At 36.6% G+C, this 20,623-nt stretch overlaps 1 protein-coding gene across 1 annotated transcript; it reads right to left on the bottom strand.

Moving 5' to 3' along the window:
- Positions 1-2,057: 2,057 nt before the first annotated feature.
- Positions 2,058-20,623, bottom strand: LOC134805953 (uncharacterized). The gene is made up of 4 exons (XM_063779134.1): positions 19,193-20,623; positions 12,022-12,147; positions 11,727-11,879; positions 2,058-2,177 (listed from the first exon to the last, which is right to left on the bottom strand). Exons 1-4 carry the CDS (start codon positions 20,345-20,347, stop codon positions 2,058-2,060), a joined length of 1,554 nt encoding a protein of 517 aa, XP_063635204.1. The 5' UTR covers positions 20,348-20,623.

The following is a 20,623-nucleotide window of genomic DNA, read 5'->3' as shown; positions in this document are numbered from 1 at the left end:
CGAGCGCAGCGAGCGCGAATTTTATTGTTGACAATATCGCAAGGCCGGGTACCGATCTTCACGTGGGCCTAAACGTCCGAAGTGCCCCAGTGAGGCGAACTTTCATGCGAAGTCAAAGCCGTGCTTCAGGCTTCAGGATAAGTAGTTGAGCACAGAGACTCCAACCAATGTCCATTGTATTAAAAAGCGAGATATTTCCTTGAGCGCTGGTGGCCTAGCGGTAAGAGCGTGCGACTTTCAATCCGTAGGTCGCAAGGTACAAACCCCGGCTCGTAGGAATGACTTTTTCGGAATTTACTTATATACGAAATATCATTTGATATTTACTATTTGCTTTTCGGTGAAGGAAAAACATAGTGAGGAAGCCGGACTAGTCCCGATAAGGCCTAGTTTACTCTCTGGCTTCGAAGGTCAGTCTGATGGCAGTCGCTTTCGTAAAAACTAGTACCTACGCCAATTCATGGGATTAGTTGTCAATTGGACCCCAGGCTCCCATGAGCCGTGGCAAATATTCCGGGATTACGCGAGGAAGATGATGAGTTTTCTTATTTCTTTGCCCAGGCCTAGTACCATGCGACAGTGCTATCTCATTTACTCCGATACAATTAGACAGTTATAGGTATTAACAGCCTCTTAAGATTGCGTCGACCGTCTAGTAGCGCCCTCATTAGTGGAATTGTGTTTTATAATAAACCAATTAATTTCTGTACCTATACATTAATCAGTATAATTATGTAGGTAGAGGTTATATTAATATTGTTATCCTACTTATTCCCCAACTTTTGGTCTTTGTCTTATAGTTTAGTTTCATAGTACGAAGTACCATTTCGTAAGTTTCGGCCCGGCCGTAAGGTTCGGCCGTTTTTTGGCCGAAACCGAAACTACAGCCGAAACATGATTTTTTGGCCGAAACTGGCCGAAACCGAAACCGAAACCGAACCTTCGGTCGGACACTACTAAATTACTCTCTAGCGTTGTGGTCACAGAACACCCGACTAGAAACCTAATATTGGCCATTTTGTTCGCGACGCAAATCACCAAACTGTGAGGCGCGGGAGGGGTGCTCCCGGCGTTGCGATTGGTCGTGGCGCGCTGACACGTGTAAGCGTAGGGATGGGACATGTTCATTACTTGCAGTGGTACTGGTACCAATGGTACCGTAATCTGTTGCGGTAAAATAATTGTTATCAATAAAGTCCACAGATTAATTACTTCAGAATATTCATACAATATAATCATTCATTAGGTACTTTAAAAATGTATCTAAAAATGTTACTTTGCATATTATTAATGAGCTAAGATTGTAAACATAAGAAAAACTGTAACGATTTCGATGAAATTTGCTATATGGGGGTTTACGGAGGCGAGGCGTTTTAACTCTAGGAAAACGCGCATTTTAGATTTTTTATGTTTGCTGTGCAAAGCTCGGTCTCTCAGATATTCAGTTTTTATTAACGCTGTTTTCTACAGTAGTACCGTTGAGGCACCACGTCACTGACACAAAGGCAAAAGCCGCTATACACCAATGCATGCATGCTAATGAAAAATACTGTATTATTTTCCTAGTCTAATTCATACTAAACAACCATTCATAATCTATTTAAAGCATCTAAGTACCTACGTTTACGAATAAACCGACGCGACAATTTTGTATATGATCCCAGCACATCTGTAAAATTAGTTTGGTTACGGCAATAACATAAACAAATATAAAATAATATACATGTGTAATAAATTTCACATTTCGTCGGAGTCCATTTCAGTTCATCATCAGGTCCATCTCGTGACCCAAGACCTTACTGCTCACCTAGAGGATTCTAATAAACCCACACAACATGTGTCTATCACAAACCAACACCGATTTCCCTCGCACTTCTTCAAAGTTCATCATCAGGTCCAGCTCGTGGCCCCCCACCTTACTGCTCACCTAGAGGATTCTAATAAACCCACACAACATGTGTCTATCACAAACCAACACCGAGTTCCCTCGCACTTCTTCAAAGTTCATCATCAGGTCCATCTCGTGCCCCCCCCCCCCCCCCCACCGTACTGCTCACCTAGAGGATTCTAACAAAGCCACACAACATGTGTTTATCACAAACCATCACCGAGTTCCCTTGCACTTCTTCAAAGTTCATCATCAGGTCCATCTCGTGACCTAACTGCTCACCTGGCTTCTTAAAAAAAATTACATCATTCATTTATTATTAATAAATCAATCATGAATTTCAAAAATACACTTTGGTGGCAAACGCAGCCTATGGAAACTATACTACTAACTAATGGCGCTTGCAACTAGGAGAATGTCACATGGGCGTTGCTCTGAAAACCTGCTAAAATATGATCATTTTCTTATTTTGATGCTACCTCAATAATGGTACTACTAACTAAAAACTAAACTACATACTACATAATATATACCAAATACCAAAGAATATAAAGAATAAAATCTTGACTATTTAATTTTTTAATAAGTATATTTTAAATTTTTATAAATTAGTAACAATTGACATACATTTCCTATTATTGTAATATATTAATTTTGACCTTTAGACATTACCTAGGCTAGTCGTATATTTTAAATATTTTTATTATTATTTTTGGACATTTTTATTTTTTATATTCTTTATAATTTGACTGATTTTTACATTTTACCTACTCTTTTCTATTTTATAGAAAGTCGTTTTATATTGTATTACTGTTATTTTATTGTTTTTAGATTATTATTATTGATATTTTTTGTTGTGACGATCTTTTTGTGAAATGCATTCTATTTTGACGTGTGAAATTTAATGTATATTTACAACAAGAAATAAATGAATCTAATCTAATCTAATCTACCCACTAAGATAAACTACCAACTACCTAATTAAAACTATAGATTTTACAGATCAATTTTATTTATTCTCAACTCATTCTCAATTAAAAATGAAAGAGAATCACAATTATCTTTTACATTTCTTAAAATGGTACAATATGGTTCGAGCGAAAGCACGAATTTACCGCAATTGACAAAACCATCACCGTCACATCACTAGTTGTTGACGTGAAAGGGATAGCACATTGCATTTTCAAGTTGACGGAAAAGGACGGGCTACTTCACTGCCGCTCAGTACAACCATATTGACCAGTATAAAATGAACCCCGCGGACAAGAAATAATTTTCAACAAAATAGTGATTTTGACTTACCTGTGGAATGTTATTCCATCTGTTTTATAACTGGAAGTCTTAGATGACTTGCCACACCATTTCACACTGCAAAATCCCATGATTTGAATAAATTGCGATTTATTTTCGTAAACACGCGCACACTGTTAACAGGTCGTGAATTTGGACGCAACTGATCGGAGCGGCGCGCGTGAAATATTTTATAAGCGCTATTGCTCGCACGAGTGGAGGCCGCGAGTCGTCCTATAAGCTATGTCTATAGGGGTTGGTCTGTGGTTGTGGTAGAACGAATGTATACAGTTCAAATTTGTTGTAAATTTCATATGTAAACATTTTATGATATTCGACTGTGTGGAGTTCTCAGCGTAGACTATTGATTTACTCTGTATAGGCCGCTTTACTAAAGTTCCACGTAACCAGGTGTAGGAATTTGTCTAGCAAACTATAAATCGTCGGCGTATAGACGCGGGCAGAAATATACAAAACTATTTGGAATATAAATAATAAAAATATTCAATACGATTGCACCAACCTGAGATCCCTGCAGAACTCGGGAACTAATGTTTCGTATTAGCTCCTTGATCTCAATATGATTTTAACCACGGGAGAAGAGACCATAAATATCTTAATGAGTCAATTTTGTGATAAGTAAAGAATGGAATGAGAAACGCGACCAAAAGCCTTGCTATAATCGGTGTTTTATACGTCTGATCATTGATAGCTTCAACGACATATTCGGGAAAATACATCAAATTGTTAACTACATGTGGGCCTAGCTCTGGCAACCTTGTGCTGGTGATCAGTTATAATTTGCCTAAAGTGTAACTCAATGAATGATCATACCAGAGACTCAAACACTTTTGAATGGATTGAAATTGATTGGTAATTGGAAACTAGTGTATTATCATAATATTTATGAATCGGAACAACTTTGGAAAAGTTGGCAACTCTTGGAAATTGGCCATAATTCAATGAGTCATTACTTATAAATAAATAATCTGCAATGACGTAATTAAGCTAGATACACATTTGACAATAAAAGTTTCAGGTATCCCTTTCGGTCCAGATCCTTGAATGGATATCCAATGTTTTTAAGTATGGAATCACACAGTCACAACGTCAATAAATACAGATCCTAAAATCGTTCTGGATTCGTGTCACTTAGGTACTTCACACGTTACATCCTCTGAAATGAAAACTGTGCAGCAAATAAATTACATATCTGAGGCTGGTGTAGGGACGGGAGTTGGAGACAAGTGATAACAACGAAAGTCATAGATGAACTCTCTTTATTTGGAGTACGTTAGCCTTATATACTAGAGATTACACACATATAAACATTAGTACTTACGTGCTATACTTACACCTCTACACCTCCCATTCACAAGAGAAAAAAAAACTTTCATATTAGGGAAGGTTTTTTTTTTTTACTATTAAGTATACTGATTTATACAATTTCGTTCTGTTTTTGTGAACGATATCTATTTTTCCATCTTTTTCTATTTCTACATTAGGCGTTAAATCTCTTACAACTACATAGGGTCCCGAATACAATGGATCCATCTTAAGTCGATTTTCATTTTTAATTAATATTAAATCATTTTTCTTATATGTTACAGGATTAATATTTTTGTCATATTTTGACTTACGTACTATTTTACTCTTAATTAAATTTTCCTTGGCCTCTTTTTGAGAAAGTTGTAGTCTGTATCGTAACTCACACGGATAACTATTATGATTGTACAGAGGGTCAACTTTAGTTAATAAATTGCTTGGCAAAGTGCACTTTTTACCAAACACTAGTTCGTACGGGGTGTATTTAGTTTCGGAATGGACTGAAGTATTATATGAAAATGACCAATAAGGGAGCCAATCACTCCATGATTCTGGGTGACAATCGGTTTGGATGCGCAAAAAGGTAGCCAAATGTTTGTGGGAATTTTCTAACGAGCCAATACTTTCGTGGTGGTAAGCTGTAGATTGTATTTTATTGATTTTGAGTAAGTTACAAACCTCCATCATAACGTTAGAGATGAATTCTGTACCTCGGTCAGTTGCAATCTCTAAGGGAATACCATACCTAAGGATAAAATTATTTACTAATGCTTTAGCTACTTCCGTTGTCGTTTTAGTAGTCAGTGGATACGTCTCTACATATTTCGATAACTCGCACTGTAGAGTTAAAATATACGAATAATTATAACTATCCTTATCTAGGGGCCCTACTAAATCTAAATATATCTTATCAAATGCTGAATCTGCAGTGGTCGTTATGACCATTGGTTCCTTGGTGTAACACGTGTATTTTTGTTTTTTACATGTGTTACATTGCTCTACATAGTGTTTTACGTCGCGTTCTAAACCCGACCAAAAGTAATATTTTTTAATATTATTTATCATTCTCCTTGTACCTGCGTGGCCACTCGTAGGTAATAAGTGAAAATCGTTAAGTATAACTTGTTTGTCATCATTGTCAGTTATTTTTATAACATCTCTTAATATGCATAATGACGGACCGGTCCAATCCTTTGTTTTATTTATTTCTTGCGCTAGTTTATTAACAAAAACATAATTATTTTTACTTTTTATTATATATATTCGCTCGACATGACATGTCTTGCAGAATACCTCAAGTTCTCTCACAAAGTCGGCTCGCGATATTTGTGATTGAGCGTGTGAGTTTATATAAATTGCCATTTTGGCAGGCATGTAGCACAATGTCTTACTTTTATACTTGACTTCATTTTTTAAACCTTGTTTTACAAGTTCTTGGCTAGTACTGAACAATAATTCTACCGAATTCGACGGTTTTTTACTTAATTCTATCACTTTTGGATGATCAGGCCAATCGCTTCTAGAATCAGTTACAGCCGACGAATTGCTAGAGTTCTGTTTCATGATTTGTTTATACTTTGATCTAGTCATTACATTAATAACACTTACATGCATCTCTTTCAATTCATCTGACGTCATTTTTATACGGGACAACGCGTCTGCAGCCGCATTGTTTTTCCCTTTTACATACTCGATAGTGAAGTCATACTCTTCTAACGCCAGTCTAAATTTTAATAGTCTACTCGATGGGTCTCTTAAGTTAAACAAATATATCAAGGGTCTGTGGTCAGTTTGAATTTTAAATTTTCTGCCATATAAATATGGCCGCCAGTATATTTTATGGACCACACAATCGCCAAAAGCTCCTTTTGTATGGTAGGATAGTTTAGTTCGGCCTTATTGAGACCCCTACTTGTGTATGCTACCGGTCTTCCATCGCTGTTTGCCAAAATCGCGCCAAGAGAGTAACCACTAGCATCTGTTTGCAAAATAAAATTGTTATTCTCTGATAAATCGGGATATGAAAGAACTGGAGGCGTGAGAAGAGATTCCTTTAAACTTTCAAATGACTTTTGACACTGCGCGTTCCAATTAAACTCTACACTGAGAGAAAAATACTGTTGATCTAACAATAAAACTTTAACGCCACACAACCCACATTGTTACATTGCTATTGAGTTAACGTTTTTATTGTCGCTAGTTTATTGTTGATATAACAACATTCTGCAACAACTTTTACAATTGTCCAGAACACAATGTCTATTAACAATGTATACAACGTTGTCATAAAGTCAAAACAAATTTTGTGATTAATTGTTGTCACTCTGACAACAAAAAACTTTGTTAATTTGACAGTAGAGCTGTGTCACTATAGCAATGTGTACAACGTTGTCATATAATCAAAACAAGTTTTGTGACATATTGATGTCAGTGTGACAACAAAGATGTTGTCGATTTGGCTGCAAAACTGTGTCACTATAGCAATATTTTGTGTGATACGCATATATTGTTGTCAGTATGACAACATAAATGTTGTCGATTTGGCTGCAAAACTGTGTCACTGTGGCAATATTTTGTGTGATACGCATATATTGTTGTCAGACTGACAACATAAATGTTGTCGATTTGGCTATATAACTGTGTCACTATAGCAATATGTTGTGTGATACGCATATATTGTTGTCAGTCTGACAACATAATTGTTGTCGATTTGGCTGCAAAACTGTGTCACTATAGCAATATTTTGTGTGATACGCATATATTGTTGTCAGACTGACAACATAAATGTTGTCGATTTGGCTACATAACTGTGTCACTATAGCAATATGTTGTGTGACACGCATATATTGTTGTCAGTCTGACAAAATAAATGTTGTCGATTTGGCTATATAACTGTGTCACTATAGCAATATGTTGTCTGGCACGCATATATTGTTGTCAGTCTGGCAACATAAATGTTGTCGATTTGGCTACATAACTGTGTCACTATAGCAATATGTTGTGTGGCACGCATATATTGTTGTCAGACTGACAACATAAATGTTGTCGATTTGGCTAGATAACTGTGTCACTATAGCAATATGTTGTGTGACACGCATATATTGTTGTCAGTCTGACAACAAACATGTTGTCGATTTGGCTGCAAAACTGTGCCACTATAGCAATATGTTATGTGACACGCTTATATTGTTGTCAGTCTGACAACATAAATGTTGTCTATTTGGCAGCGGACGGTGTTACTGTAGCGATACATTGTGAGACACACTAAATATATTAAATATATCAATATCAATATATTAATATATTCAATATATCGTCAGGTGACAAGCAAAAGTCACTAATTACTAAAAAAAAATAAACAAAAATCGACCTTCTTTTAGTACTAATATGGTTCACTATGGCTATGAACTTGTGGTGGTAATTAGTGAGTTTTGCTTGTCACCTGACGATATTATGTGTGTCGCACAATGTATCGTTACAGTGATACAGCTCCGCTGCCAAATAGACAAGATTTATGTTGTCAGACTGTCAACAATATATACGTGTCGCACAACATATTGCTATAATGACACAGTTTTGCAGCCAAACCGACAACATTTTTGTTGTCAGAGTGACAACAATATATGCGTGCCACACAACATATTGTTATAGTGATATAGTTATGTAGCCATATCGACAACATTTATGTTGTCAGAGTGACAACAATATATGCGTGTCACACAACATATTGCTATAGTGATACAGTTTTGCAGTCACAGATCTGCTGTGAAATTGACAACATTTTTGTTTTCAGAGTGCCTCTTAACACAGGTATTTGTTACTTAAAAAGAGGCGCCAACATACAATTGTATAAGTAATTGTAATTCTAAAACCGAATAAACATTTTTTCATTTTCATTTTTAATTTTCAGTGACAACAATATTATATTATGTGTGTCTCACAATGTATTGCTACAGTGACACAATATACCTATATTATGTGAGAGCAAGCTACTTTTTAATATGCCAGCAACTGTAATTAATACCAATAACATGTTGCTAAGCTGTCCACACTGATCTGTAAACACAGCATTTAGTTAGCTATTCCAACAAATCTGTTGGGTGCTACCCAATCAATAGTCACTCACTCTTCAGACTGTCATCATAGCGATGAGAAAAAGGCAGCTTAAATTATAAAATGTATGAAAAAGTATTCTTCAAAAATCATGCAAGTTGTTTAGTTTTGTGTTATGCCTTAGATATGAACAATACTTAATACATTTTTTTTTATATATACTTTCGCAAATAGCATTATTCATTAAGGTACCTAATAAACTTTTTAAATCTGACAGATAAATAATAAACACTAAATAGCCTTTAATGAGAGCCTGAATCTACATTATCAGACAGTGAAATAAACAAAATATATATCTTGCAATATTTTAAAGGATTATTCATAATTTTAGCTGCCATTATTTTATTGCTATAGCTATAACAGCGCTTTCTGTTCATGGATACAACTACTAGCGCAGACAAGCGGAAGTCTCTTTCTAGCAGAAGAAGATAGAAAGAGACTTCCGCTTGTAAATTGTTCTCCTCCGCTTGTAAACTTACAGCTGCCCCCTTATAATATCGGCCCCTGAAGACGTTTGGTAAGGTAGGCACAACTGGTTAGTTGCAATACATAGCTAAAATACTATGTTTACAGAGTTGACAGCTTAAAACAACGCGACGTTATGTAATGACTAAAACAATTACTTACATTACTAGAAACTATTTAAATAAAACAATTAATTGGCGGTGATTAAAAAGAAATTTGCCCTCTATGTTTATGATAGGAGGGAAATGCAAAAATAGTGAATAAAACATTAACTTGTACATTAATGTGTATTTATTTCAAAGATACTTTAACTAATCACTAAGTAATTAAGTAACAGCAGTTGAGGCCCCAGGCCTCTAGAAAATAACATAACATGGTCCTTTGTTACATGTACCTACCTACAATATTACCGACCTCAAATAACAGCACATTCAAAAATAAAAAAAGCGTTTTTTGGACCACTCTAAAGTCCACATAGATAATAATTATTATTTTCTTTATTAAGGCTCCGGCACACTAAAAAGCAAGGCAGAAACAGCGCGCGGCGGCGCAGTTTGAGAGCTGAGCTGAGTTGAGCGACTTGCGACGGCGGCAGCGACAACCATAGGTGGGAACGAAAGGTCCGATCGCTGTTTCGCTCCAACCTATGGTTATCGCTGCCGCCGTCGCAAAGCACTGAATGTCGTGGCCGAGCCGAAAGGGTTGTTGCTAATTGAAAAACAACGGAAACGTATGAGCCGAGTGTCAGCTTTAGTTTATTTAGACCATACATTTGCGTTGTTTTCCGGATTGGGTTGAAGTTATACAATGACGTCAATGACCCTGTGGGGCCGCGCAAACTGTCATAATGGCTGTAGTAAAGCGGGTCAAACGCGGTTGCGGACAGTTGCGTTTTTAAGGGTTGATTTCCTGCTAACGCTGGTATCGGTCAAGCGTACCAATAAACAATGTTGTAGGTATGGGACACCGCACAGCGATACTCATGTCTGCGCGGCAGATCTATCAGCGTCGCTTTGCGGCGTCTCATAGAGCATTGTGTTTATTCCTGCATGTGACCGACGCGTCAGAGACCAACATCAGCGTGTATAGGAGGAATGGTTTATTAGTACAGCGGCAAAACTGCTTTCAATATGCCGGATCCTTTAATCGGAACAGTAACAGTAGTAATGAGTACACTTAATTACATTACAATGGCTTACGCAAAAAACATCTTTCATAGTCAGCCCACCATGACTCATATTGATGAGATTGCAAGGAAAATGATACTGCATAGTGTCATAATCAAGATATACGGGCTCATCTTCGGAAGGAGCATCTTGATCACGGTATGCAAAGTAATGATCATCAAAGTTGTAACTTATTTATGATAAAAAGCCATGTGCTTCCTCAACCGAATAAAACTGCCAAAGGAAGTGTTGCATACCGCACAAGTAGTCATTTTCCTTTTTTCTACAATATTCGTGCAAAGAAAGTGTAGCTGCTTTATCCCCTTGGACGTCAAGAACGCCGTGTTAATGTCAACGCTACTGTATCAAGCTAGGTATTATCAAATAAGGTTTATTAGTAAATTAGTTTAATGGCGCGAGACACTTATCAAAAGGCGTTCAAAAGTTTAATCAAGCGAATTTAATAGCGAAAGCTCTTAATGGAACTCCTTCAGAGTCAAACTTAGATTTCATCTTAAATATGGCCCGTTGGATAAACATCCAACAAGGTGCAGCTACCTTAGGGTACGCTAAGTCCAATGCCCAGTATAAATTATACGTCACCTTTATAGTCTCACAAATGGTGGATACTTGATATCTTAGCCCTCCAGCAGTGGTAACAATTTCATACGTATGTATATTAGCCCATGAAGGTCCGACCGGAAGTATGTATGGTTGATTCTATGCCTTTTGAGAGGTTGAATGCCTCTTGTTGAGGGCAATATGTGGCAATCTCTGACGCTGCTGCAACGCGCGCCAGGAAACCAGTGCTTGCCTCGTGCCTTGACAGCCTCCACACTTTTTTTTTCGATACAACAACAATTCCCAGCAACGCGGTTGAATTTGCTTGTTCCTCACCAACTGCAAAACAATCAAATGCAACCATTTATAATACATTACCTATACATACATTATGACCAATAGCTTAACTTTCATGCTGGGCTGGGAGACAAAGATAAACATAGAATGTTCCAGCTGCTTTTTTTTCCCGGGCATACCTACTGTAAAAATCAGTAAAGGGACATGGATTGGACCGTGGGCGATAGACTGATAACCTGTCACCGCGTGCCGATTTTGATGATATCATAAGCCTCAAAACTTTGTCAAAAGTGGCATGATGTGACCTCTAACGCTCTGTCTACCACTCTACCCCATCCGGGAATATAGGCGTGATTATGTGTGTGTGTGTGTGTGTATGAGCATTCAATATGGAAAATTTAGTTTATATTTATAGTTCACAATCCTATTGTGAAAATTAAAAATTCCATAATCACAAAAATTACCAAAATATCGCTTAGGGGACACTTGGACTCGGACTTAGCTGGCAACGTTGCGTTTTTGGTGATTTCAAGACTGAAAAGTGTTTTAATAAAAATAAAAGGCAGATTTTCCATTTTAACGCGGAATATCCTCTTAAGACTAATGAAAACAGTTTTTACCTTTGGTTCGAAGTATCCTTCCCTATTATAATCTTGCAACGCCTGTGGAGGCTGTGGAGGCTGCACAGGTGTGGCCGGTATCGTAGGTGGTTGCACAGGTGTGATCTGTTGTATAGTGGGCTGTACACTTGGTCTGATCTCTAATGGAGTACCCTGAAAAAGAAATTGTTAGGTAGGTACAGTCACCGGCAGAAATATCTGCCAAGCTGTTCAAATGATTTAAAATCTTTACCCACCAAATTTCCGTTACCCACCCAGAATTCTTTTTTTAAGGATTAAGATTCAAAATACATACCTCAAGAGTTCCATTTGGTCCTAGAATTAATATACTTTGCCTTTCAGGCAAAGCTACTGGCACTGGGCTGCTGCATGCGCTTGACCTTGGAGAGAACAGTCCGGGGTCATTCATAAAAGGGGCGTTCTGAAAAAAAAAAATAATTTTAAGAATTCTGTATTATGCTTAAAGAACTTTATTTTCTCAAAAGAAATTGTACATTTCACTTCATGAGAATATATACTTACTAAAATAAAAGTAAATCAGTGAGCATCGCAAGTTATACAAAACAAACAAACCCAAAACCAAAAACAATAACAAATTAAATTAAATTAAGACTTTTGTCACAATAACAAGTAAATAGAGTCTGTGCGGAAAGAGAAGAGTCGTGAAATGTAGGGGAGCCCATACATTTCACGACGACTCTTCTCTTTCCGCACAGACCCTAGCAGGTGGCATTACAAAAGTCCAGAAACTTACACGTAAAATGCAGTTAAGAAGCTCATTTTAAAGAAAATCCATTAATACAAAACATGTTATTTCAAATTTTAAATCTTTTATATTTTTTACATAACTCGTAGAACCGATGGTGAGTGGCGACCGTGTCTACGGAGCTGTCGTTAAGGTAGCGAGACTGAACGCAGTCACCACATTACATAGTTACATAAATACGTCAAGGTGTCAGGATTATTTATGTACCTACCTGCCAACCAAGGTAGCTGTTATCGTGAAACGTGTGATAATAGGCGTGTAATCGTGATATGCCAAATATGATATGGTCTTATGCAGCTTATGCTGATATCCTAATATGGGCCGCTTAACTAAAGATACATATATCTCGCGTCTATCGCGAAAGTTTTAAATATTATAAAGATACTTACTTAAAATCTCCTCCTCTGCTATGAAGAGGCGCCTGTCGAAGTGTCACCTTGGGATCGCGGCGAGGCGAGGTCCGCGGCGATGGAGCGCTGCACGTGGGGCGGCCTACGCGGGAGCTCAGGGGCCTCAGGGCCCACCGCTTGCCTTCCGATCCGACCCGATCGAACGCAGTATGTTTTAGCAGAAAAACGAAAATGGTCTTGATGATCCGTTGAAAAGTTAATGCGTGAATAAAAGAGTATCAAATAAACATAAAAACTCACTTTCATATTTATAACATTCATAAGAATAAATAAACACTTACCCACCATACGCTGCGACAAATGTGTCAGCCCGGCACTGTCAAGAAAACTAGTTATGTCCATTTTGCACTTTTCATAATAAAAGCACTTTACTTGGTCATCGAATCGTAGCACTAAGTAATATAGGCGCGCGTCCATTCTCTACCGTTGACATTCGTATTTGAAGACAAAAAAACTAAACGAAACGACAACATACATACCCCTTACCCCGTACCCCGCCCGTGCCCGCGAGTTGCCATTTTTACAAAGTTAGTTTCGGTAGGTTGTCGAATTGACAAATTAAATTTGTGACGAATTAAATCTTGTACACTCGCGTAAAATTATCGCAAATGCATTAAAAAAATCAATTTTTCCAATGTGCTCGGAAATGTTCTCCGTATTGTAGCAAAAATAGTACGGCAAATTCTTCTTTATTGTAAAACTCAAAAAAAAAAAACTAACTATTACTGTCCTGTTTTAGCGGACGGGAAATAAAAAACAATACAGTAATATTAACTTAATAACAACTTATCTCATCCGTGTTCATACAGCTTATATTGCACAATTATTATTTTTTATTGCATAATTAAGTATAGTTGGTCAAACCAAATTGTCAAATTGTCAGTAAATAAGAACAAAAAAAAACTATACTCATCCATTTCTTTTGGGTGCTAATACAAGACAAAGGTAGTATGATTCTCTCTGTCTATCTTTGAAATGCGGCAGTCCTTTGACAAACTAAAGCTGGTCAAGCAAATCTTGTCAGTAAAAAAAGGCGCGAAATTCAAAGTTTCTATGGGACGATATCCCTTCGCGCCTACATTTTTCAAATTTGCCGCCTTTTTCTACTGACTAGATCTTCTTTACCAAGTATATTATATATTGAATGGTACTGAATTAAATGGCAGAATAAGTTTGTGCCTTTAACTTTTAAAAAATTATTAAAGAGGGAAATTGTTTTTGACATTTTTGATGTAAAGGTTCGATTTGAGTGATGCTCGATTACTCACTTCACTCATGATTAGGAAATGCAATAACCGGCCAAACTTCAGAGCCCATCAACGTGCACACTAGCGCCACTGCTAAATAATCGTGATTATTTAAATTTAACGAAAGATCTGTTGCTGGATTCGTCAATCTATGCGTCCAAAGTTAAAACAACCGTTTTTGTTTTGAGTTCCTAGATCGACGAATCCAGCAACATAAAACCTAGTCTGATGTATTCAAAAGGTATTTAAATACAAAATACAGTACGTAGCGGCCCCCTTTTTTTAAATATCTTTCGTTAAATTTAAATAATCACCATTATTTAGCAGTGGCGCTAGTGTGCACGTTGATGGGCTCTTCATAACCGGTTTCGGTTACGGTTATGCCCGAAAAATAATCGTTTATAATCGGTTACGGTTATTCTCGAATCTCGACAAAAAATGATAAACTTTATTACAATAATATAATTACAAAATTACGACAATAAATGTACAGTATTAAGGAATGTGAGTGTAAGTCTTCGTTTTTAGGGTTCTGTACCCAAAGGGTAAAAACAGGACCCTATTACTAAGACTCCGCAGTCCGTCTGTTTGTCCGTCGGTCTGTCTGTCCCCAGGCTGTAACTCATAAACCGTGATAGCTAGACAGTTGAAGTAGGGTATACAACAAACTTGATTTCTTTGCTGTTTTCTGCGTAATGGTACGGAACCCTTCGTGCGCGAGTCTGACTCGCACTCGGCCGGTTGTAATTATTTAATAACGCACACAAAATACAGTAAAAGTTAAAATATGACCTTGGACGTGATACAATATTCAATCAAAATATGTATTTCATAAATAGGGAAGTAAATTTGGTACATTTTCGTTAAGTACACGAATGACAAAAATTATAGTCACAGGTGTCACAGCCAAAAAAGAAGATAAATTCATAGAATTTATAACCGAAAATAACCGTAACAACCGGTTATTCGAGTTTCCAATATTCGGTTATGAAATGAATAGAAATCGGGGCGGGAAATGATGTATTAGTGCTTAAATTGGTCGTAAACTTATATCTTGTTAAAGTCTTGATTTGACGTCGAGTGTACCTACCTTAGTAACGTTCGTAGCAACAAAGTCTAACTTCAGTAAAATACACTGCTTTGTTATAAAAACTAAGTCATATTTGAATATAATAACAATGGCACTTTGTTAGTGCAATAAAAGAAAATCACCTAGTTTCAGCAACAATGTTGGGCTATGATTAAATTACAGAGTGATATTGTAACTGGAACAAACAAAAACATTTTGTGGAAGCAACAAATCGTTTTATTTTAAAAATGAGCAAAGTGATGTTGTAAGAACAACAAAAAATAACTGCTTTGTTATATAAGCTAAATCTAACTTTGATAAGTTAGCAAGTAGGGCTTGCAAATATTCGAAACTTTCAGGTATTCGAATATTCGACTTTTTCTGACGACATATTCGAATATTCGAATAATTATTCGAATATTATAAAAAATAAGAAAAAGAACGAGAAATCGGTTTATTATCGTTTTATTCAAAAGCTTATTTCACATATTGCTAAAACTAATGATATTTTGCAGAAATCCACTTAATTGACTAGATTTTATCATCCTACAATGAGATGCCCACATTTATAAAAACAAGTAAAACGCCAAAATAAGACGTATTCAATATTTCTAGATAAAACTTTTATTATAAATGCGCCGTTGAGTGCAATAATATAACTTTAATCATCTAAACCAAACCTAGGTATGTAAGAATTTTTTTTTAGTAGGTAATTATTTTCTGATTTAAATTAACTTGTAGTCACTCAGAGGCCTTAATTAATGGTCGGCTTAATTATATAATATTGGAATATTTAAGGGAAAAAGTTAGTTGACTACTGGATTATTTGTCAGCTAAAGGTGCATAGTTAGATTACCTAGTTGGGCACTTGGGCAGGTTTGGTATGATCAAATTTGAGAATTGCGATAAGTGCGGGCAAGGTTTAGTCTTAATAAACAGAATGACCCTTTAACTTAAAACTTATGCACCGTAATAGTTGGGCACTTGGGCAGATTTGGTATGATCAAATTTCAGAATTGCGATAAGTGCGGGCAAGGTTTATTCTTAATAAACAGAATGACCCTTTAACTTAAAACTTATGCACCGTAAAAATAACATACTTTTTGATTTCGTTTTCTTTCAAATTGAGTTAGGTTTCACTGTATTCACGAAGTCTATCGAGAGGAATACAGTAAAAATATTATTTCCTTCGTATTTGGGTACCTACCATTACTCATTCACTGTAAGTCTGTAAATACCCGGAAAACACACAGAAACTGTAACTGCAGCGGATTAAATAGATTTTTTATAGTAATAAAAAATATTCGAATATTCGAAACCTGAGCGGCCGAATATTCGAATATCAAAACAGGCCGAATATTCGACAAATTCGAATATTCGAATATTCGAATTGCAAGCCCTATTAGCAAGGCACATTGTACCTGCAACAAAGGATAAAATCTTTGCTCCAGCAACAAGGTAAATCTTTGTTAACATTGCAAAGTGATATTGTAACTGGAACAAAAAAAAACATTTTGTGGCAGCAACAAATCGTTTTAGTTTTAAAATGAGCAAAGTGAAGTAGTTAGAATAACAAAATATAACTGCTTTGTTATATAAGCAAAATCTAACTTTAATAAATTAGCAAGGTACGTTTGTACCTGCAACAAAGGATAAAATCTTTGCTCCAGCAACAAGGTAAAACTTTGATAACATTACAAAGTGACATTGTCACTGGAACAAACATAAACGCTTTGTTGCAGTAACAAATCGTTTTAGTTTTAAAATGAGCAAAGTGAAGTAGTTAGAACAACAAAATATAACTGCTTTGTTATATAAGCAAAATCTAACTTTAATAAATTAGCAAGGTACGTTTGTACCTGCAACAAAGGATAAAATCTTTGCTCCAGCAACAATGTAAAACTTTGATAACATTGCAAAGTGACATTGTCACTGGAACAAACAGAAACGCTTTGTTGCAGTAACAAGCCACGTGATTTGATAAAACAGCAAAGTAGTTTGGTCGCTACGACAAAATATAGATGCTTTGTTGTAGAAGCTAAGTCTAACGTTGATAAATTAGCAATATTATATGAAGGCCATGACAAAGGAAACATAGGTTGTTCCGGTAGCAATGTAAATATTGTTACCGATACAATAAACTGTTGATTTACGGTTAGCAATAAAAAAGTTGTCGGTGGCAATAAGCTCGTTTTGTTTTCGCCACAAAGCTTATTGCTCTTACAACAACAAAAAAAATGACAAAGCATTTATTGTGCTTTGTCGGCCGATTTTTCTCTCAGTGTACGTTTTTCTTACAAAGTTGGTTTAGTGGATAAGCTTTTTCGGCAAAATTTTGAATAAATTTCCTATAATAGTTCGCGAACGCAACGAAACGTTTCACTTCATCCACGTTTTTTGGTATCGGATATTCATTCATAACTTTTAATTTGTCTGGGTCAGGTAGTATACCTTTTTCTGATACTACATGGCCAAGATATAGAATTTCCTTTTTAAGGAAATCGCATTTTTCAGGGTTTAGCTTAAGGTTTACTTTACGGAGTCTTGAAAACACGTCCATGAGATTTTTATTATGGTCTACTAAGTTTCTACCAAACACAATTAAGTCGTCTAAATAGACAAAACATTTTTCATAATTTAACCCTGACATAGCCACAGTTATCATCCGGGAAAAGGCTCCAGGCGAGACCTTCAATCCTTGGGGCATCCTGGTTAGCCTATACTGGCCAGAACAAAAGGCTGTATACTTTCTACTTTCCTCGTCTAATAATACTTGATAGTAGCCTGAGAATAGGTCAAGGTGAGAGAAGTAAATGGATCCAGACAACGAATCTAGGATTTCGGTAATATTTGGCAAAGGAAATTTATCATCTTGAATTTGGTTGTTAAGTTGCCTATAGTCTATAACTAACCTCCATTTTTTCTTTTCTCCTCCTAAACTTTTTTTTGGTACCAGTAACACTGGGCTTGACCACTCGCTTTGAGTAGGTTCAATAATTCCATCGTGTAATAACTTTTTTATTTGTTTATTTAATTCTTGTTTTTGAGAATGTGGTATTCTATAGGGTTTTTTGAAAACTGGAGATGTATTTGGCTTTAAATGTATTTTTTGCTTGTATATATTAGTGGTAGTTAACTTATCATTCGGCAGATGGAAAACATCGGAAAATTTTGCACACATACATTCTATGGAGGTTTTTTCATCCGGATTCAAATGATTCAAATTTAGTAGAGAAAATAATTCCTTTACCCTATTCGCATCCCCTCGCATGGGGCTAAACGTACATAAGTCATAATTCTGTAACCTTTCTACTTGTAGTGTTATATTTTTCAAATCAACTTGTTGTTCCGTCGTATTTAAAATCTTAATTGGTATTGTTCCATTGACTGGTTTAACAATTGTATTAGCGATAAACACTCCACTACAAAGTTCTTCCGTGCACACAACACATTCATCAGTCATTTCTGTTTTTATGTAATGAATAGATTCCGACCTGGCCGGAATAATGTAAGACAGATCTGTATCAGAAATATTAAGTAAGGGTAAGTATATTTTATACCCTCCATTTGTATTTAATGCCAATGAACTCGTGTCGTAATCTATGACTCCTCTATACCTAAATAAAAAGTCATTGCCTATGATCCCATTAGCCAAACACGGCAGTGAGTCGAAAACGTAGATCTTATGACGATATGATTCACCGTTCGCAACTAGGTCTAAATAGACGTACCCTAATACGTCGACGCTACCTCCTATGCCATTTACAGTGGACTTCTCTTTATGGTATGGGATATTTAACAGGTTGAGATATTTTAATTTTATGGCGCAAATTGCCGCTCCACTGTCAATAAGAAAGTGGCTATCGCAATCTTGAACTTTAAATATAGCTACCAAAGTGCTATCGCATGTTAATATTGACAGTATTTTAGTCACGAAAAAACGTATTCACGTCATTTTCGTCGTTTGAGTTTACCGGGGGAACTGTATCAGTTTGAGTCATCATTTTCATGCTCGGACGGTTCCACTGACTACTATTCCTGTTGGAATAATTACCTGACTGTCGCCCTCGCATGCCCCTGGAGTTGCCTCGGTTGCTGCTACGATAGGTGGCAGCCCCGCCGCCGCGGTGACCGTAACTGTACTGTGCGCCGCGGCCGCCTCGGGGGTAGAATTGTTGACTTGGTCCTCGACTACTATTATAAAACTCCCACTGTCCGGGGTACGGCCCCTTAGATGGTTGTCCACGTGTTAAAAATTGTGGCGACATACCTAGGATTTCACCTGAAGTCGAGCCGGCGGTGAAGTCATCCTCCTCTTGAGCTGCCTGTATCGCATCCTTTAGCGACTCAAAATTCCTTGCTGCAATAACAGTACTTAATCGGCGGTTTCGTAAACCGTCGGCGAACTTTTTGATCGCCAATTTTTCGTTCAAGGGCTTAAGAACCTTGAAACTGTCAGAATTACCATCGGCCTGTGAAATAGTCAAATCTACAAATAACTCTGCAATTTCGGACCCAAAATCTTTTACACTTCGATTATTCTGCTTAATAGTTTGCAGCTTGCTCTGAATAGCAGTCGCAGATTTTTTTGGTAGTAAAACTTTCCTCATGTCCTGAATCAATTCGATTGATGTATCATAATCGGATTTTAATTTTAACTTGGCCGACTGCGATAGCCTGCTTTTCAAAACGAACTGTATAAGTTTATTTTGGTCGTCACTCTTTAAAATAGTGCTGTAATACTCAATGCCGTCGATGAGCTGTTTTGTATTAGTTTCTTCATCGGTCATTACATGCAACAAGTTCAAGGCCGTTTTTAATTCGAATGACTCCCCCATTGTGTCACTTGTGTCTTTACTTCCCTGACAATAATTCAAAATTTCCTTATGAAGTGTATTAAAAGTCGTGCACAATTTATTAAATAAAGTTACCTCCTCATTTGGCAATAACCCTTTTTTTAAGAGTTCTGACACTTCGTTATTTATTTTTTTATATTTATCCACAATAAGATTAGCCTCCTCTAACTTTATAGTAAGTATTTCACCTTGTCTACGGTCAGGGCCAATTTTACACAGGTAAGTGCGTATAGTTTTAAGTTCATTGCATAATACAGAAAGGCTTTCCGCCATTTAGTAAAATATAATTAATAATATTACGAGTAGTGAATTTAGCCATAGGTAACAATTCAATTTAAATGTAATTCGTTAATATTACGAGTAGGTAAGTTTTACCGTAAGAACTAAATTTCCTTATACGCACATCATAATGTTTAAACCGTTCACTTGCACTTTTATTACGCACTACCCAACACTCACGTGACGCGCGCTCCTCAGACGACGCTGGTAGGCCCCACACTCCTCATGCTCAAAGCAATTGCCTGAGCTCGTCTCTCGATCTTCTTGTTG

Source organism: Cydia splendana, unplaced genomic scaffold (genome assembly GCF_910591565.1).
Source record: "Cydia splendana unplaced genomic scaffold, ilCydSple1.2 scaffold_92_ctg1, whole genome shotgun sequence".
NCBI classification, from domain to species: domain Eukaryota; kingdom Metazoa; phylum Arthropoda; class Insecta; order Lepidoptera; family Tortricidae; genus Cydia; species Cydia splendana.
This window is presented reverse-complemented; position numbering and strand designations above follow the sequence as displayed.